The sequence below is a fragment of the Pseudophryne corroboree genome, chromosome 7 (genome assembly GCF_028390025.1).
Source record: "Pseudophryne corroboree isolate aPseCor3 chromosome 7, aPseCor3.hap2, whole genome shotgun sequence".
NCBI lineage: Eukaryota > Metazoa > Chordata > Amphibia > Anura > Myobatrachidae > Pseudophryne > Pseudophryne corroboree.
The window spans coordinates 53,727,210-53,748,989 of NC_086450.1; the positions used below are offsets into that span (position 1 = coordinate 53,727,210).

Consider the following 21,780-nt stretch of genomic DNA (forward strand, 5'->3'; position numbering starts at 1 on the left):
GTTTGCTGCATAGCGATCAGTGAAAAAAACCCGGCTAATCTGCGCATGCACCACAATGCGCACGCGCGTCATACGGGTACAAAGTCCTTTGTGGTTTTGCACTGGTTCTAGCGAACGCAAGGAGCTTGACAGGAAGTGGGAGTTTGCACGGCTGCTAAAAACTGCTAGCGAGCGATCAACTCGGAATGACCCCCCACTGTCCTTTATTACATTTCAAGATGCTGACATATATCCGGGATTCGAACCCATTGCCTGTGTCATTGCATTCAGACACTGTGTTCATTGAGCCATCTGCCTTATTTGAAGCTTGCCTTGTACTTTGTGAAAAAATGATCAGCATTGCAGCTGAGCAGATCTATGTAGTGTGCGGCTGCAAAATAATTGGATGTGGGGCTGCACACTACATAGATCTGCTCAATTGCAATGCTGATTATTATTATTTTTTATAGAGTACAGGTAGCTTCATATAGTTAGAAATCTCAGTTTTTATATAAAAGTTAGGTAGTGTACATAAGATTGACATGATAGCTAACAAGGTGGTTACTTTGGTTGGTTTTAAATATCTGGCAAGGTGTAGTATCAGAGTGCGTGTAGGTACGACAGGATACAATTATGTGCAAAAAATTGTTATATAGCCCTAAAAGCCCAAAGAGAACATGGCAGGATTCAAGCAATGGACACAGAACTGAGATACATTCCATGCAGCTCAGCCGGCCAGATCACAAACTCAGGGCAGTCACAAGCCCCAGTGTTGCAACTCAGTGACGTAAGAGATTATTTGGTAAGCAAAGCACAGCTGGGATTAGTATTAAACAGTTACATAAGCAACAAAGAAGTCACAGAGGAGTTTGCTATGTCTGAAGTACCTCCGCATTTTGGGGGTCATTCCGAGTTGATCGCTCGCTGCCAATTTTCGCAGCGCAGCGAGCAGGTAAAAAAAAATGTCAAAACTGCGGATGCACCGCAAGGCGCACGTGCGTCATACAGGTGCAAAGAGCATCGTTGTTGTGCACTGGATCTAGCGAAGATTCCATTCGCACAGCCGATCGCAAGGAGATTGACAGGAAGAGGGAGTTTATGGGTGTCAACTGACCATTTTCTGGGAGTGTTTGGAAAAACGCAGGCGTGTCCAGGTGTTTGCAGGGCGGGTACCTAATGTCAATTCCGGGACCTCAGTGGCTGGATTCATCGCACAGGATAAGTAACTACACAGCTGGTCTTGTTCTGCACAAAATGTTTTTGTACCGCTCGGCTGCACAGGCGTTCGCACTCTTGCAAAGCGAAAATACACTCCCCCGTGGGTGGCGACTATGCGTTTGCACGGCTGCTAAAAGTAGCTAGCGAGCGATCAACTCGGAATGAGGGCCTATGTGGAATTATACCACACCCTCCTCAGCATTATGGCCCCCGAGTTCTAAAAGCTATAATGAAATTTAGGGGGAGAGCCAAGGAAGCGTAAAGTTCTGACTGTGCACATTGCGGGTATTGCTCACACCAGCCCAGATAGCCTGCGTCATAGCAGCGTGAGAGGTTCCTATGGAACCTTGCAGCTAAGTACAGCTCCCGATAAACATTTCTTATGTGAATTGATTATTTTTAATTCAGAAAATAAAAGGCGAAAGCCATTATTATTATTATTACATTTTATTTATAAGGCGCCACAAGTACAGTATTTCGCAGCGCCGTACATATGGCAGACATTAGAACAAAGCCATTCAAATCCTACAAGCTCTGTTCTAAAAGAACTAATTTCCGTCATCCCCTGCCATGTCACCATGTTTGTTTTAGATTATCAGTTGATTATAGTTTTATACTTTACAATCTTTACTAGGATATCAACTACTGCAGAAACTGTTTTGTGTGTTTATTGTGGATGTTATAATTAATAAACATAGATAAAATGAAGCCCCCTTACTAATTAATGACCTAAAGCAGATAATAATCACTACTTAACCTAAAACCTGAGCTGTGATTTTGTTGGCATTTATGTCTTCTGTTTGATGCAGTCTGAGACGAGTTTTCTATTGTCTCTATGATATGAATATAGCATCAGGACCTGGCTGGGTTTGCAATGCCGGCGGTTAGAATACCGACCGCGGCATCCTGACAGTGTGAATCCCAACACGGGAAAGAAAGTATACTTACCTACCCCCAATGGCTCCGTAACCCTCCCTACCCACAACCTAAACCTTACTTTCTCCCCTCCGCAGCCTAACCCTAACCTGGTGTGCCTAACCCTAACCCCTCCCCCTCTCCCGCAGCCGATACCTAACCATAACCCTCCCACCGCAGCATAAATCTATCCTCCTCCCAGTCTGGCAGTTGGGTGTTCAGGTTCCCGGGTATCGGTACGCCAGGATTGTGTGCCCAGTTGGTATTCTCAGCTGTGTCGGGATTCCGGCGCCACTAGTTTGACAGCCAGGATCCTGACTGTTGGGATCCTAACCGGATCTCCCAGGACCACAGTGTCATTATTTCCATCTAGATTACTAAACTGGCTAAAGAGAGTGGATTTATCACTGTATATTGGGCACCTCTTATACAAAGCAGAAATCTCCCCAGCTCTCCACCCACCTCAGAGTCTTTTTCCAGTTGGCGCCTGGTCTGAATCCACGTGTGCAACAGCCGATCGTCCACAGCCTCTGTATGTGACAAGTCATGAGGGGAGCTCCATAGGTTTCGCTCATCGTCATGGATCACGGAATAATTCTGTATATGGTTGTTGTTGCTACAGAAAGACAGAGGACCAGTAATAGTGTCAGTAGAACATTTAATGCGGAAATAAACAAACTGTGATGAATTCTCTTGCACTTTATTACCAGGGCCATAACTAGGGTATGCGAGCGGTGCCAACAAACAAGGCTCTGGGAGAGGCACTATTACTGTCCCATGGCGCCTACATTTGGCTTGCAGGGTGCCAGTGGAGCTGCCAGGAGTCTCCTTAGGATGCCCCATACAGTGCTGTACTTACCAGAGACAGTGGCCTCACCTGTAATTGTGACGTTATGATGGGACAGGCAGGGCCATCTTAACAGCAGTATAGGACCCTGGGCAAAGCAATGCTCTGGGGCCACTACCCAGGGGCGTCGGTAGGGCAGTTCCGGTGGAGCGCAAGCTCCAGGCGCGACGGAAACCTCAGAGGGCACCTGGCAGCGCTGCAGGCAGGCCCAGCGATGACCACTAAGCAGAGTCTGCAAAGTAGGGAGGCGTTCTCCCTGCTCTGCTACTCTGCTGCCGGCTGCTGCTATGCCTGTCACACTGCATGACAAGCTGCGGCGCCGGCAGCACAGGAATGGGAGGGGGAATTAGATTGTATATGACTCAGTGTGTGAGAGAGCAGCAGCAGGGTCAGTCTCCTCCTCCTTGATCTCAGCAATAGGGTCAGAAAATCATGTGCCAAGCTGTGATTGGAGGAGCTCGGCACATGCTGATTAGAAGAGCCCTAGGGATAGACATCGGAAGCAAACCATCATATGATGGCCATGCCATGCTTCTGCCATTGAAACTTTCGATGCAATGGTTACTAACCATTGAATCAAAAGTATTCGATGGTGAAAACTATTTATATGACTTGCACATGCGCTAAAACCCTAGCATGTTGGTTGAAAGGCACACTATGGTGAAATATATTTTATGTATGTATATATATATATATATATATATATATATATATATATATATATATATATACATACATACATATATATACATATATACATATATATATATATATATATATATATATACATACACATACACATACACACACACACATATACACACTAGCTGTTCTACCAGTTCTTCGCACGGGAGTTTCTGATTTTCACTGTTGTAAATATAAATGAGATTTAATAATTTGGTAAATCTACACAGGTGAAAATCTGAGACGTCTTAATGTAAGTAAATATTAATCAATGGTTCTTGGCGTTACCCGAGGAGCACCTGTAGCAGATACTGTAAACAGCGACAGGACCATTTTTGTAGTTTATTAAATTCTACACACTGGAGGTGCAATCCAAATTTTGTTCAGATTGCCGTTCCTGCAACGCAAGCCACACATTGGTAATCACGTGATTATGTCAACCCCCTTTTCATCCCCTTAGGGAAGGTTTATTAAAATTCTAGATTACGTAGTTTTCCTATTTCCCACCTGAAGAATATGGTTTGTGAAAGGGGTAGGGGGAAGGGATTGGACTTCTGCACAACTTGTTATCAAATTTCTAAATTCCCCAATTTCTTAGGTCATTAGATAATGGAATCCACAAAGATGGGGTGCTGCCCAAGACAATAAAATTGGAGATCAAAACACAAAGAAAAACAGGATTGTATTTTGTTGGCACACTTGAAAAGAAGAAAGTATATATATTTCAATGTAGACCTCATTTTACTTGAAATATAACTTTTGTTTCATATTATTAAAATATCCTGTTATGTTAAATATCAACGAACATACAATTGTGAAAAACATTAAATGTGATCATTAAAATATCTTTTAGACTCAGTGTGTTTCTTTCTTATATAGATATTATGTTTGTTTTTGATGTTTTATATGTATATGTAATTCATGGATATCATATACTGTACGTCACCAACAATATATTTTCTCATTGTGAAGCTCAGCAATTTTATATACGTTTTATTATATGTTCCGGAGATATGCAAACTAGCTATTCTAAACAAGAATTATTTTTTCTCAAATATGTTGTCGAGTTCAAGTATTTTTAATAATCTCTATCACATCTGGTTATACAAGCAAGAATACATATTTGTAAATCATATAATAGGATTTTAATAACCTACCGGTAAATTATTTTCTCGTAGTCCGCAGAGGATACTGGGAATCCATTTAGTACCATGAGGTATAGACGGATCCACTAGGAGCCATGGGCACTTTAAGAATTTGATAGTGTGCTCTGGCTCATCCCTCTATGCCCCTCCTACCAGACTCAGTCTAGGAAACTGTGCCCGAGGAGACGGACATACTTTGAGAAAAGGATATAAAAGGATAGTGGTGAGTTTCCGAACTAACACACATACACACACACACACACACACACACACACACACACACACACACACACACACACACACACACACACACACACACAAGGAAAGCCATGCTAACCAAAACTTGAAAAGAGGAACAGCAACAGCTGAACCTTACTTAACCAAGTAACAGTGTAGGAGTGTAGGAAGAACAAAGCACCGGGCGGGCGCCCAGCATCCTCTACGGACTACGAGAAAAGGATTTACCGGTAGGTAATTAAAATCCTATTTTCTCTTCTGTCCTAGAGCACAGGTTCTCAAACTCGGTCCTCAGGACCCCACACAGTGCATGTTTTGCAGGTCTCCTCACAGAATCACAAGTGAAATAATTAGCTTCAACTGTGGACCTTTTAAAATGTGTCAGTGAGTAATTAATACACCTGTGCACTTGCTGGGTTACCTGCAAAACATGCACTGTGTGGGGTCCTGAGGACAGAGTTTGAGAACCACTGTCCGAGAGGATACTGGGAATCCTTTTAGTACCATGGGGAAGTACCAAAGCTCCCAAACCGGGTGGGACAGTGCTGAGGTTCCTGCAGAACTGATTGACCAAGCTGAAGGTCCTCAGAGGCCAAAGTATCAAAACTTGTAGAGCTTAGCAAACGTGTTCAAACCTGACCAAGTAGCTGCTCGGCAGAGCTGTAAAGCTAAGACACCCCGGCCAGCTGCCCAAGAAGAAACCACCGACCTAGTAGAGTAGGCCTGTACAGATTTTGGAACCGGCAATCCTGACGTGGAATAAGCATGCTGGATAGTGAGCCTGATCAAGAGCGCAAATTGACTGCTTTGAAGCAGGACACCCAATCTTATTGGGATCATAAAGAACAAACAGAGAGCCTGATTTTCTGTGATGAGCTGTTCGTTTTACATACACCTTCAAAGCCTTCACAATGTCCAAAGACTTTGAAGTAGCAGAGGTGTCGGTAACAACCAGAACCACAATAGGTTGGTTGATGTGAAATGCAGACACCACCTTAGGAAGAAATTGCTGATGAGTTCTGAGTTCATCTCTGTCCTCATGGAAAATTAAATAGGTGCTCTTGTGGGACAACGCCCCCAGCTCCGACACATGTCTTGCTGAAGCCAAGGCCAACAGTGTGACGGTCTTCCATGTAAGATATTTTAAGTCTACCTCCTGTAACGGTTAAAACCAGTTTGATTGGAGAAACTGTGGCACCAAATTGAGATCCCAAGGTGCCGTGGGAGACACAAAGGGAGGCTGGATGTGCAGAACACCTTTCAAGAATGTCTGGACCTCAGGGAGAGAAGCCAATTGTTTCTGAAAGAAAATGGACAAGGACGAAATTTGGACTTTTATGGAGCCCAGACGTAGGCCCACATCCACACCCAACTGCAGAAAAAGCAGGAAATGTCCCAGATGAAATTCCACCACAGAATATTGTCTGCGCTCACACCAAGAGATGTATTTCTTCCAAATACGGTGGTAATGTTTAGACGTTACCCCCTTCCTGGCTTGGATTATAGTCAGGATGACTTTGTCAGGAATCCCTCTCCTGGCTAGAATCAGCCATTTAACTTCCATGCCATTAAACGCGGTAAGTCTTGAAAGACGAATGGGCCCTGTTGCAGAAGATCCTCGCGCAGAGGTAGAGGCCACGGATCTTCGAGGTGCATCTCCAGAAGGCCCGTGTACCAGGCCCTTCTTGGCTAGTCTGGAGCAATGATTATTGCTTGAAACTTTTCCCTCTTTATTCTTTTCAGAATTGTTGGGATTAGAGGAAGTGGAGGAAACACGTACACCGTCTGATAGACCCATGGAGTCATCAGAGCGTCCACTGCCACTGCATGAGGGTCTCTCGACCTAGAACAATACCGCTTGAGCTTCTTGTTGAGACGAGAGGACCTCATGTCGATCTGTGGATGTCCCCACCGACATGTCAAGCACCTGAACACTTCCGGGTGAAATCCCCACTCCCCAGGGTGCAGGTCATGTCTGCTGAGGAAGTCTGCTTCCCAGTTGTTTACTCCCGGAATAAAGACCACCAACAATGCCACAGCGTGTTTTTCTGGCCAGAGAATTCTTGACACCTCTGACATTGCTGCTCTGCTTCTCGTTCCGCCCCTGTCTGTTTATGTACGTCACTGCCGCCACATTGTCCAACTGGACCTGAATGGCCCGATCTTGAAGAAGATATGAGGCCTGCAGAAAGGTGTTGTATATAGCCCTGAGCTCCAGAATGTTGATTGGAAGGACAACTTCCTGACTTGACCATCTTCCTTGAAACTGCACCCCCTGGGTGACTGCTCCCCAACCTCTGAGGCTTGCGTCTGTGGTTAGCAGAATCCAATTCTGAATCCCAAACCATTGACCCTCGATTAGGTGAGAAGTCTGAAGCCACCATAGAAGAGAGATCCTGGCTTTTGGCGACAGACGGATCCTCTGGTACATGTGAAGATGCGATCCGGACCATTTGTCCAACAGATCGAGATGGAAGGGTCTTGCATGAAACCTTCTGTACTGAAGCACCTCTTAAGAGGCCACCATTTTTGCCAAAAGGCGTATGCAGAGATGCACCGATATCCGGGTTGGCTTTAGGACATCCCAAACCATCGACTGGATTACCAATGCCTTTACCAACGGAAGGAACACTTTTTGTGACTCTGTGTCCAGTATCATTCCCAGGAATGAAAGCCTCAGTGTTGGCTCTAGGTGAGATTTCGGAAGGTTCAGGATCTAACAGTGATCCAGGAGTAGTCTGGTTGCGAGGCCAATGCTGTCCAACAACCTCTCCCTGGACGGCGCCTTTATCAGAAGATAGTCCAGGTACGGAATTATGTTCACTCCCTGTTTGCGAAGGAGAAACATCATCTCTGCCATCACCTTGGTGAACATCCTCGATGCTGTGGAGAGACCAAATGGCAGAGTCTGGAACTGGTAGTGACAGTCCTGCAGTGCAGAGAAGCCTGATGAGGCGGCCAGATCGGAATGTGCAGGTACGCATCCTTGATATCCAGAGACACTAGGAATTCCCCCTCCTCCAGACCTGAGATCACCGCTCTCAGAGACTCCATCTTGAATTTGAACACTCGTAAGTACGGGTTCAACAACTTGAGATTCAAAAATCGGTCGTACCGAACCGTCCGGTTTCGGTACTACAAACAAGTTGGAATAATATCCCTTGTTTTGCAGATGAGGTGGAACTGGAACAATGACCTGAGTCTGTACCAATTTTTGAATGGCGTCCTGCAAGGTTATACTTGCCTCTTGTGAAACTGGTAAACCTGAGGTGAAGAATCTGTGAGGTGGGAGCTCCTGAAACTCCAGTCTGTAGCCCTGGGAAATAAGATCTATGACCCAGGGATCCTGGCACGAACCTGTCCAGATATGACTGAAAAATTTTAGTCGGGCTCCCACCTGCCAGTCCTCCAGGCATCGCGGTCCACCATCATGCTGAAGGCTGTGAGGAAGCAGAGCTTGAGCTCTGTTCCGGTGAACCAGCAGTTGTTGGTTTGCGTGGTTTACCTCTAGCGCCTCTGGTGGCTGTAGAAGAACCTCTGGATTTTCCCTTAAACTTGGCAGTCCGGAAGGACTGTAGATTAGGTCCTGAGTAGGCATTCCTGGCTGGGGGAGCTGCAGAAGGAAGATACATGGACTTACCCACAGTAGCTTTGGATATCCATTTGTCTAATTCACCTCCAAATAAGGCCTCTCATGTGAAGGGTAGGCCTTCCACGCCTTTCATGGAGTCCGTGTCAGCAGTCCACTGGTGTAGCCATAAGCCTCTGCGTGCTGACACTGCCATAGCAGTGGTGCGTGCATTAAGCAAGCCTATTTCTTTTATGTCTTCCACCATAAAATTCGCAGAGTCCTGTATATGTAGCAGGAGTAAAATAATCTCCCCCTGAGGCAATGTACCTAACCTCTCAAGTAGGTTACCTGACCATTTGGCGATGGCCTTAGTAATCCACCCACTTTCTATAGTGGGTCTCTGGGCCACCCCAGCAGCTGAATACAAAGATTTCAGTGTATTCTCAATTCTACGATCAGCCGTGTCTTTAAGCGAGGCTGCACCAGGGACAGGCAATACATTTTTCCGTGACAGCCTGGATACTGATGCATCCACTATCGGTGGATTTTCCCATTTTTTCCTATCCTCAGGAGGAAAAGATGATATCAACCTTTTAGGGTTTTGAAATTTCCTATCAGGATTAACCCATGGTTCTTCAAACAGGGAATTTAGTTCCTTTGACACAGGAAAAGTGGCTGAGGATTTCTTTTTTTTATATTAAAATAAGATTCCCCAGTCTCCTCTGTTACCTTATCAGGGATATACAGAACTTCTCTGATAGTTTCTATGAGAGCCTCTATTCCCTGTGACAGAGTAGCCTCTCCCACCTCTGAGTCCGCCTCCCCCTCCTCCATGTCTGACCCTTCATCCTCAGAGAGTCAGACTGCAGGATATGGGCCAAAGAATGTTTTTGCAGACAAATGGTAGGGGACTGAGACACTGGTTTGGGTACGAAGTCTCTCTTCATAAACTCAGTCAGATTGTCTTAAGTATTGCATCTCTTTCTCATTGCAAGACAATGTAGTAGAAATCATTCCCCTAATGGAGTCCAGCCACACTGGCTCTGCCCCGCTAGCCTGGGAGGGTACACTGCAATGAACCCACTGGAGAAGAGGAACACTGTGCCTTACATGAAACACACTCTTTGTCTGAAATACTGTGACAGTGACAGTGACAGCACGCACACACACACACACACACACACACACACACACACACACACACACACAGGAAAAGGTTAAATGCACAATTAATCCACAAAGAGTCCTTCCAGGGAGACACAGAGATAGTATGGAGCCAGCACACAGCGCCCTTACTGCTAATGCCAAGCTTAGCCGGGCCGCAGACTAAGTACCCAGATTGGGGACTTAGTACACTAGTAAGCGCTCCCCCCCTGCTATGACCCCCTGGTAGCGCTGAGGTAATCTGGAGTCTCTTCGGAGGAGCTGTGCGCCCCTGTCAGTCAGCGACTGTGTCCACTGCAGAGGGAAAATGGTGCTGGTGAGCTGCTGGATCTGCTTATAGTTAAGCCCCGCCCCTTCAATGGCGTGCAGTCTTCCCGCACTATTTTATGCTGGCCGAGGTAATTTTAGTGCTTAAAATGGAGTCAGCCCCCCCCCCCCCCCCCTTTTAAGTCTGTAATGCCAGGCTGGGTACTGTGTACACACATAGTGTACTTAGACTCCGTTCGCTCCCTCAGAAGCGGTGCGCCTGCACTGTGTACTGAGTCTGGGGAGTCCTCCGCCCCATGTAGAAGCCGTGCATCTCCGTACCCTCATGCTGCCATAATGGCCGGCGACCCGCTAACCGGGATGCCGGCTTAGTACTCACCACTCTTCTATCTTCTGGCTCTGTTAGGGGTGGCGGCGTGCTGTGGGAATGTACGCTCGCCATAGTGGGGCTTGCAAATAGTTCCCTCAGGAGCTAGTGTCCTGTCAGCGGGGAACGAGACCATTAACCCTTCAAGAGGTTGGGCCATTCTCCCCCTAAGTCCTGTCAAGAGGTTGGGCCATTCCCCCCCTAAGTCCCACAAAGCAGGCAGGCTAATGCCAACCAGCCCTGCCTGAAAACAACAAACAGAGAAAATAAGTGCAGAAAACTCTTCAAATACTTCCAGCGACGTGACCGGCTCCTCCGGGCACATTTTCTAAACTGGTAGCAGGGGCAAAGAGGGAGGCACCAGCGCACACTATCACATTTTTAAAGTGCCCATGGCTCCTTGTGGACCCGTCTATACCCCATGGTACTAAATGGATTCCCAATATCCTCTAGGATGTAAGAGAAAATTTGTTTATATTGTAAGATGATTTATTTTACCTTTGTTGGCCTCTGCCACGTCTATTATGCAGATGCGATTGTCAGAAAAGGTTTTTATTTAAATGTTAATGCATATGATGCAGAGTCTGCTGACAGTGGTATCAGGTGTTATGACTGTCATTAATTGGTGAATCCTCCCCTTACAGTTCAAACATGTATGTTCCTCATCAAAAAAAACCCTGCACCACGTCTGTTATACAGACTTACTGTGAATTCCTATGTGCACATACTACTAAGGGGTCTATTTACTAAGCCTTGGATGGAGATAAAGTCGCTGGATATAAAGTACCAGCCAATCGGCTTCTAACTGCCATGCCACAGGCTGTGTTTGACTTCCTGATGAAACCACCAAAGGTGAAACGTGTACGTAGAAGTCTCCATAGGGAACCTGACCAACTGATGGCAACCTGATCAGTAATCAGTGAGGACTCTATAAGTTGTGTATTATTTTAATTCAAATTGTATAACAGAGTTGTGATATTTACTTATATTGTTTTTTATAAGCAAGTATGTTGAAAAATGTTCCTCAGCTCATTGAGCAGAATTGATTATATCCAGCAATAGTACTGAATTAATATCTATGATACACTGACAAGAGGAACACAGTATTCTTTGTGCACATTCTACTGTCATCATATACACTCGCTCACTTCTCCCCTGGCAGAGGGCAGAATGAGAGCATGAAGAGAAGAAGCAGCGGTGAGTGGTGACTTTCAGTGAGACTTTATATATTCTTACTATGGGAACTCAATCACCTTCTGAAATCTATTTCTTCATCTGTGATCTCTTTTTTTTGTCTAAATTTCTGAGCCCTCTCATCGGTGACTACCGCTGTGGCAGAACGATTTCAGTGGTTACCAAAAGCAGAAGCTCAACTATCCTTTTTACCATCGCTCACTGGCCTTAATGTTTTGATGATCAGTATATAAAAAAAACGATGGTGAGAGGCGGTGAAATGATCACATCAATATCGAAAGTATGTGCTCATCAACCGTCGTTTCTCTGAAGAGAGTCATTACGTAAAGGCGAGAAGCGGCGGTGTGTGGTAATTCTACTTTATACTTGCTCTCTAAAACATTTTTTTTCTTGATAATAATTTGCTATCGGTATTGGTAAACCATTGTTTATTAATTGTACACTAAAAAACATATTTTACCAAGGGCTTTATTTATATATGGTATCAGAAAGAATCTTCTTCTTAATAAGATTCAGTAATTGTAACATAGGGGGTCATTCCGAGTTGATCGCTAGCTGCCGTTGTTCGCAGCGCAGCGTTCAGGCTAAAAATCGGCACTTCAGCGCATGCGTATGGTGCGCAGTGCGCACGCGCAACGTACTTTCACAAAAGCCGATGCAGTTTCACACAAGGTCTAGCGACGCTTTTCAGTCGCACAGCTGATCGTTGTGTGATTGACAGGAAGTGGGTGTTTCTGGGCGGTAACTGACCGTTTTCCGGGAGTGTGCTGAAAAACGCAGGCGTGTCAGATACAAACGCAGGCGTGCCTGGGAAAACACAGGCGTGGCTGGCCGAACGCAGGGCGTGTTTGTGACGTCAAAACAGGAACTAAACAGTCTGAAGTGATCGCTAGCTAGGAGTAAGTCTCGAGCTGCTCAGAAACTGCACAATCTTTTTTTGTAGCAGCGCTGCGATCCTTTCGTTCACACTTCTGCTAAGCTAAGATACACTCCCAGAGGGCGGCGGCTTAGCGTTTGCACTGCTGCTAAAAGCAGCTAGCGAGCGAACAACTCGGAATGAGGGCCATAGTACACAAGAGTTTGGCTACATCCTGTAGTATGTAACAAAAATTAATTGGTTACACAAATACAAGATAAGAGGCTGTTATGCCAATTCTCACTATCTGCATGAAGAAATAACGAGTTTTCCTGCTTGTTTTCTGAGTATTTAAGACACCAGATATAGCATTAACAGTGTGAAATGAGTAACATATTTGAAGTATGATAAACTGATAATTGAGCAGTATAAAAGCATGGTAAAGGAAATGTGTTTAATTACTGCATGACATACAACACTACTGTGAAATAATGTCAATGATTGCATAACAATAATTGATGTAAGAGGTGAGAATTAAATAGTGAACTACAGGCTATTGGCATTTTATTATATAAGAGTTTAATGTATGTTTTGTCTACCAGGGATCCAAAATTGATATTTTAACAGTATTAATTGATAAGAGTGCCCCACAAAAAGAGTTTTCTTTTCTCTTTGTTCTATATTTTCTGTGTGTTTGAAGAATGACAGTTAGGAGCTGATTGGCTGGTACTTTATTTCCAGCGACTTTATCTCCATCCAACGCTGAGTAAATAGACCCCTAAGCGCTGAAACAGACTACCCAGCTGGCGTCGCCCGGCAAAAACCCGGCCGGCTTTTAATCGCTGCCGTGATGCAAAGACACATTGAGCGCAATGTGTCCTTACACACGGCACGGTCCCGGCCCGGCTGCAGCCGTAACTATCCACTGGAAGGTCCGGCTGCCGGGCCGTCTTTGCGGCCAGTGAACCGTGTGTGTGAAGGGGAGCTGTCACACACAACGTTTTTTTACCAAGCCGTGTCTAATGCTGCGCATGCGCACAGCATCACACACGGCTCAAAGCCGTCCTGTGTCAGAGACTCTGCCGGTTTCTCACGGATGTCAAAAAGCCGGACAAAGTTTGTCCGACTTTTTGCCATCCGGGAGAAACCGGCGCATGTGTTACAGCCCTATGTCTGCTGACAGTGGTCTTGAGTATCGTGAGTGCTTATTGTTTATTGGTGAATCCTCACAGCACAGTTGAGGTATGTTTATGTATTCCTTACAGTGAAATCCTGCACCATGTCTAGTACACTTGGGGCCTAATTCAGACCTGATCGCAGCAGCAAATCTGTTAGCTAATGGGCAAAACCATGTGCTGTGCAGGGGGGGCAGGTATAACGTGCAGAGAGTTAGATTTGGGTAGGTTATTTTGTTTCTGTGCAGGGTAAATACTGGCTGCTTTATTTTTACACTGCAATTTAGATTTCAGTTTGAACACACCCCACCCAAATCGAACTCTCTCTGCACATGTTACATCTTTCACCCCCCCCCCCCCCCCTTCCCCCCCCTGCAGTGCACATGGTTTTGTCCATTAGCTAACAAATTTGCTGTTGCGATCAGGTCTGAGGGAGTCATTCCGAGTTGATCGCTCGCTAGCAGTTTTTAGCAACCGTGCAAACGCATTGTCGCCGCCCACTGGGAGTGTATTTTCGCTTTGCAGAAGTGCGAACGCTTGTGCAGCAGAGCGCCTGCAAAATCTTTTTATGCAAAACAAGACCAGCCCTGGACTTACTCTTCGTGTCCGTTGATTCTAACGTTGAAGGGACGGCTTTTGACGTCACACACCCGCCCAGTTTTCGCCCAGCCACGCCTGTGTTTTCCCTGGAACGCCTGCGTTTTACCAAGCACTCCCTGAAAACGGTCAGTTACCACCCAGAAACGCCCACTTCATGTCAATCATCCTGCGTTGTGCCGTGCGACTGAAAGCTTTGCTAGAACCTGTGCAAATCTACAAAGAACTTTGTACCCGTACGTCGTGCGTGTGCATTGCGGTGCATACGCAGAAATGCAGATTTTTAGCCTGATCGCTGCGCTGCGAACGCCAGCTAGCGATCAACTCGGAATGACCCCCTGAATTAGGCCCTTGTTTAGTTACCATTTGCACGTGCATACTTTCATTTATTAATCTGCTGACTGTAGCATTGGTCCGTTTATATATTATTCCTTTGTATTCTTATGATAGAATATTGTGAATCATTCCATCCTTTAACTGTACTTCATGTAAATATATATGATACAAAAACTAGTTTAATTTTCAAAATTTAGATTATACAGTATAGTCTCAGAATATACAGGACAGTCAGCAGATTAATAAATGAACGTACGAGACATTGCTAGTTTTCTTGGAGTGTGAGGAAAAGACTTGCGATGTTGCTGGATGTAGTAATTGGCATTCCTGAATTGCACATAGCATCCATCACCCCATACTGCCATAGAGGGGCAGAATAAAGAGAGCCGATTGCCTGGGAGTGCACAAAGGGGGTCATTCCGACCTGATCGCGCGCTAGGATTTTTTGCTGCACTGCGATCAGGTCAGAACTGCGCATGCACCGCAATGCTCAGACGCATCGTACGGGTACAAAGCGGATCTTTGCTGAGCGATGGATTTTACAAAGAATCCATTCGCAAGGAGAGTGACAGGAAGAAGGCGTTTGTGGGTGGCAACTGACCGGTTTCGGTTTCTGGGAGTGGTTAGAAAAACGCAGGCGTGTCCAAGCATTTGCAGGGTGGGTGTCTGACGTCAATTCCAGCCCCAGACAGGCTGAAGTGATCGCAGCGGTTGAGTAAGTTCAGACCTACTCAGAAACTGCACAAAATGTGTTTGTACAGCTCGGCTGCACAGGCGTTCGCACACTTGGAAAGCTAAAATAGACTCCCCGATAGGCGGCGACTATCTGTTCGCAGCGCTGCAAAAAATAGCTAGTGAGCGATCAACTCGGAATGACCCCCAAAGTCCTCTAAATGTTGTGAAATCAGCCTGAACCAGCTCACTGAAGGTACATGTTTTTTATTTTATATAGTGTAACAATCTACATAGTTATATGGAGATCCGGTTAAGAGCCAGAAAGTTGGGATGCTGGCTGTCAAAATACAGACACCGGAATCCCAAATAGGATCACAATGCCGGTGTCAGCATTTCCGACAGCCAGGATTCCGATCGGCGGACTGTTGGGCCACTGTAGAGGTTAGCCGTAGGGTGGGGGGAGGTTAGGTTTAGGCTGCGGGAAATCCAGACAAGGATCAGAATGCCAGTGCCCCGAATAGGATCACAATGCCAGTGTCAGCAATTTTTGACAGCCGGGATCCCAATCGACGGACAGCTGGGCCGCCGAGATGTAAGCCGTGGGGTGGGGTGGTGGGTTAGGTTTAGGCTGCGGGGAGGGGGGATTAGGGTTAGGCTTAGGCAACGGGAAAGGAAGGTTCGGGTGTTAGAATCCCAACAGGGGTCGGTAAACCACTCTAAGAGGTACATTTATGAAGATGTGAGTTCTATAAGTTGGGATGTTGCCCACAGCAACCAATCAACCAACCAACCAGATTCCAGGTATTATCTTCTAGATGGTGCTATATAAATGAGAAGTAGAATCTGATTGGTTGCTATGGGCAAATCCTATCTTAAATAGAACTCTCATCTTAGTAAGTTTACCCCTAACAATCAGGATGCTGCTGTCAGTATTCTGACCCCTGGCCTCCCAACCGCCGGCATTTCAGCCCCAACTTGTTATGTGATCCTATTTTAGTGAAGGCTACAAAGAGATTCTGTAATCAGAGCGAGTAAATTATCTCATTATCCTCATTAGGTATTCTGAATTGTGTTGTGTGTGCCTAAAATGCCCCTTTCTGGTATCGAAAATGGTACACAGAATTCGAGAATATAAATAAAATATATTATTATTATTATTATTATTATTATTAATACTGAATAATAATAATAATAATAATTAAATCTTTTTCTCCTAGTCCGTAGAGGATGCTGGGGACTCCGTAAGGACCATGGGGGTATAGACGTGCTCCGCAGGAGACATGGGCACTTTAAGACCTTTAATGGGCGTGAACTGGCTCCTCCCTCTATGCCCCTCCTCCAGACTCCAGTTATAGGAACTGTGCCCAGAGGAGACGGACATTTAGAGGAAAAGGATTTTGTTTATCAAGGGTGAGACACATACCAGCTCACACCACAGACACACCGTACAACATGGTATATAAGTAAACCAGTTAACAGTATGAACAACAACAGAAAACAGCAACAGCCTGATTTCAACAGTAACACAACCTGTGTGTAACCTTATCAATAACTATGTACAATTATTGCAGATTTCAGTCCGCACTGGGACGGGCGCCCAGCATCCTCTACGGACTACGAGAAAAAGATTTACCGGTAGGTTTAAAATCTTATTTTCTCTTACGTCCTAGAGGATGCTGGGGACTCCGTAAGCACCACGGGGTTTATACCAAAGCTCCAGACCGGGCGGGAGAGTGCGGAAGACTCTGCAGCACCGATTGAGCAAACATGAGGTCCTCATCAGCCAGGGTATCAAATTTATAGAATTTTGCAAAAGTGTTTGAATCCGACCAAGTAGCCGCTCGGCAAAGCTGTAACGCCGAGACACCATGGGCAGCCGCCCAAGAAGAACCCACCTTCTTAGTGGAATGGGCCTTTACCGATTTTGGTAACAGCAATCCAGCCGTAGAATGAGCCTGCTGAATCGTGTTACAGATCCAGCATGCAATAGTCTGCTTGGAAGCAGGCGCGCCAATCTTGTTGGCCGCATACAGGACAAACAGTGCCTCTGTTTTCCTAATACGAGCCGTTCTGGCTACATAGATTTTTAAAGCCCTGACCACATCAAGGGACTTGGAATCCTCCAAGACATCCGTAGCCACCGGGATCACAACAGGTTGGTTCACGTGAAACGACGAACCGACCTTGGGTAGAAATTGAGGATGAGTTCTCAATTCCGCTCTATCTATATGGAAAATCAGATAGGGGCTCTTGTGAGACAAAGCCGCCAATTCTGACACCCGCCTTGCCGAAGCCAAGGCCAATAACATGACCACTTTCCAAGTGAGAAATTTCAAGTCAACAGTTTGAAGAGGTTCAAACCAATGTGATTTAAGGAACTGTAACACCACATTAATGTCCCACGGTGCCACTGGGGGCACAAAAGGAGGTTGGATGTGTAGTACTCTCTTCACAAAAGTCTGCACTTCTGGAAGAGAAGCCTATTACTTCTGAAAGAATATTGATAAGGCCGAAATCTGCACCTTAATGGAGCCTAACTTCAGGCCCATATCCACTCCTGTCTGTAGAAAATGGAGAAAACGACCCAGCTGGAAATCCTCCGTAGGAGCATTCTTGGATTCACACCAAGACACATACTTCCTCCAGATACAGTGATAGTGCTTCGCCGTTACCTCCTTCCTAGCTTTAAGTAGAGAAGGGATGACTTCCCCTGGAATACCTTTCCTAGCTAGGATCTGGTGTTCAACCGCCATGCCGTCAAACGTAATCGCGGTAAGTCCTGGAACACACGGCCCCTGTTGCAACAGGTCCTCTCTGAGAGGAAGAGGCCAAGGATCTTCCGTGAGCATTTCCTGAAGATCTGGATACCAGGCCCTTCGAGGCCAATCTGGAACAATGAGTATCGTCTGAACTTTTGTTCTTCTTATGATTCTCAATATTTTTGAGATGAGTGGAAGCAGAGGGAACACATACACCGCCTGATACACCCATGGTGTTACCAGCATATCCACCGCTCTCGCCTGAGGGTCCCTTGACCTTGAACAATACGTCCGAAGCTTCTTGTTAAGGCGTGACGCCATCATGTCTATTTGAGGGAATCCCCAGCAACTTGTCACTTCTGCAAAGACCTCTTGATGAAGTCCCCACTCTCCTGGATGGAGATCGTGTCTGCTGAGGAAGTCTGCTTCCCAGTTGTCCACTCCCGGAATGAATACTGCTGACAGGACGCTCACGTGATTTTCCGCCCAGCGAAGAATCCTGGTGGCCTCTGCCATTGCTGCTCTGCTCCTTGTTCCGCCTTGTCGGTTTACATGCGCCACGGCTGTGACGTTGTCGGACTGGATCAGAACCGGTAGGTTGCGAAGAAGGTGCTCCGCCTGCCTCAGGCCGTTGTATATGGCCCTTAATTCCAGCACATTTATGTGCAGACAAGCCTCCTGGCTTGACCATATTCCCTGAAAGTTTATTCGCTGTGTGACCGCTCCCCATCATCGGAGGCTCGCGTCCATGGTCACGAGAACCCAATCCTGAATTCCGAACCTGCGGCCCTCTAGAAGGTGAGCCCCCTGGAGCCACCACAGGAGAGAGATCCTGGCCCTGGGGACAGGGATATCAACCGATGCATTTGGAGATGGGACCTTGACCACTTGTTCAGTAGGTCCCACTGAAAAGCTCTTGCACGAAACCTGCCAAACGGAATGGCCTCGTAGGCCGACACCATCTTTCCCAACAGTCGAGTGCATTGATGAAATCAATACTCTTTTTGGTTTTAGCAGAGCTTTGACCATGTTCTGGATTTCCTGAGCTTTTTCCACTGGAAGAAAAACCCTCTGTTATTCTGTATCCAGAATCATGCCCAAAAACGACAGCCGAGTTGTCGGAACCAACTGCGACTTTTGCAAATTTAGAAGCCAGCCATGTTGTCGTAGCACCTTCAGAGAGAGCTCCATATTTTTTAGTAATTGTTCTCTTGATCTCGCTTTTATCAGGAGATCGTCCAAGTACGGGATAATTGTGACACCCTGCTTGTGCAGGGGCACCATCATTTCTGCCATTATCTTGGTGAAAATTCTCGGGGCCGTGGAAAGCCCAAATGGCAACGTCTGAAATTGGTAATGACAATCCTGCACAGCGAATCTCAGGAATTCCTGATGAGGAGGGTATATGGGAACATGACGGTATGCATCCTTTATGTCCAGTGAGACCATAAACTCCCCCCCCGTCCAGACTGGAGATCACCGCTCGGAGAGATTCCATCTTGAATTTGAATCTCCTCAAATACAGGTTTAGGGATTTTAGGTTTAGAATCGGTCTGACTGAGCCGTCCAGCTTCGGGACCACGAATAGAGTTGAATAAAACCCCTTCCCCTTTTGTAACCGGGGAACCATGATAATCACTTGCTGTTGACACAGCTTTTGTATTGCCGCTGCAACCATTGTTCTCTCTGGGAGAGAAGCTGGTAAGGCCGATTTGAAAAATTGGTGTGGAGGCTCGTCTTCGAACTCCAGTTTGTACCCTTGGGTCACAATTCCTAGCACCCACGGATCCAGGTCCGACTGAACCCAGACCTGGCTGAAGAGCCGAAGACGTGCCCCCACCGTTGCGGACTCCCGCAGGGGAGCCCCAGCGTCATGCGGTGGATTTGGCAGAAGCCGGAGAGGACTTTTGCTCCTGGGAACTAGCCATAGCTGGTGTTCTTTTCCCTCTTCCTCTACCTCTGGCGAGGAAAGACGATCCACGTCCCTTTCTGAATTTATGAGACCGAAAGGACTGCATCTGGTACTGAGGCGTTTTCTTTTGCTGTGGGGGAACAAAAGGCAAAAAAGAAGAAGACTTACCCGCGGTAGCTGTGGAAACCAGGTCCGCAAGGCCATCCCCAAACAACACTTCACCTTTGTAAGGCAGAGCCTCCATAAGTCTCTTGGAGTCAGCATCACCAGTCCATTGACGGGTCCACAGCGACCTCCTAGCTGAAATTGCCATTGCATTGGCCCTTGATCCCAAGAGGCCAATATCCCTCGCAGCCTCCCTTAGGTATAACGCTGCGTCTTTGATGTGACCCAAAGTTAACAGAACAGTATCCCTGTCGAGGGTGTCAGATGACAAGTTATCTGCCCAAGCTGCAATAGCGCTACTCACCCATGCCGATGCAACTGCCAGTCTGAGGAGGGCTCCCATAGTCGCATAAATTGATTTTAAAGTGGTTTCCTGCTTGCGGTCCGCAGGATCCTTTAGTGTCGCCGTGTCCGGGGACGGTAGGGCCACTTTTTTGGATAACAGCGTCAAAGCTTTATCCACCGAGGGAGAGGATTCCCACCGTAACCTGTCCTGTGAGGGGAAAGGATACGCCATAATTATTCTCTTGGGAACCTGCAGCCTCTTGTCTGGAGTTTCCCAAGCCTTTTCAAATAGAGCGTTCAGTTCATGAGATGGGGGAAACGTTACCTCATGTTTCTTCTCTTTAAACATACAGACCCTTGTGTCAGGGACAGAAGGGTCCTCTGTGATATGTAATACATCCCTTATTGCTACAATCATGTACTGAATACTCTTGGCCACCCGTGGGTGTAATCTCGCCTCATCATAGTCGACATTGGAGTCGGAATCCGTGTCGGTATCAGTGTCTGCTATCTGGGTAAAGGGACGTTTCTGTGACCCTGATGGGTTCTGAGACACAGCAATATCCATGGATTGACTCCATGCTTGGTTCTGAGACACAGCTTTGTCCAATCTTTTATGCAATAAAGCCACACTTGCATTCAAAACATTCCACATGTCTACCCAATCAGCAGTCGGCGGTGCCGACGCAGTCACTATCACATTTTGCTCCTCTTCCTCCCTCAAATAGCCTTCTGCCTCAGACATGTCGACACACACATGCTGACACCCCCACACACACTGAATTATAGGGGACAGACCAACAAGGAGGTCCTTTGGAAAGACAGAGAGGAAGTTTGGCAGCTCACACCCAACGCTGCCACAGTCTGAAATATAACAATACCCCAGACTTGTATAGCGCGTTTTATATATAATATAAATATATCAAATCAGCACCAAATATTGTGCCCCCCCCTCGTTTTGCACCCTGTTACTTGTAGATATCAGGGCAGGGTCCGGGAGCAGCGTCTCTGCAGCCAAGCTGTGGAGAAAAATGGCGCTGGTTAGAGCTGAGGGACGAAGCCCCGCCCCCTCGACGGCGGGCTTCGGTCCCGCTAATATTTATACTGGCGGGGGTTTTAAATACCCTGCAATGCAGTGTATATAGCTTGCCAGTCGTTTTTATGAGGTAATCTTTGCTGCCCAGGGCCCCCCCCCCTGCGCCCTGCACCCTTGCAGTGCCTCGTGTGTGTGCGGGAGCAAAGGCGCGCTGCGCGATACCTTCCGAAGCTCAGATGTCTTCTGCCGCCTGTGAAGTCTTCTTTCTTCCTATACTCACCCGGCGTCTATCTTCCGGCTCAGTGAGGAGGACGGCGGCACGGCTCCGGGAACGAACAGCTAGACGACACCAGTGTTCAGACCCTCTGGAGCTAATGGTGTCCAGTAGCCTAAGAA

General features: G+C 46.5%; 1 protein-coding gene across 4 annotated transcripts in view; it reads right to left on the reverse strand.

Moving 5' to 3' along the window:
• The window catches only part of MREG (melanoregulin), a 157,957-nt gene that overhangs the window by 15,203 nt on the left and 120,974 nt on the right, over positions 1 to 21,780 (reverse strand). For all 4 annotated transcript variants that reach the window (XM_063933169.1, XM_063933166.1, XM_063933168.1 and 1 more), the window contains one exon: positions 2,575 to 2,728. In XM_063933169.1, coding sequence (XP_063789239.1) covers positions 2,575 to 2,728 — 154 coding nt within the window. The remainder of the gene's footprint in view (positions 1 to 2,574; positions 2,729 to 21,780) is intronic.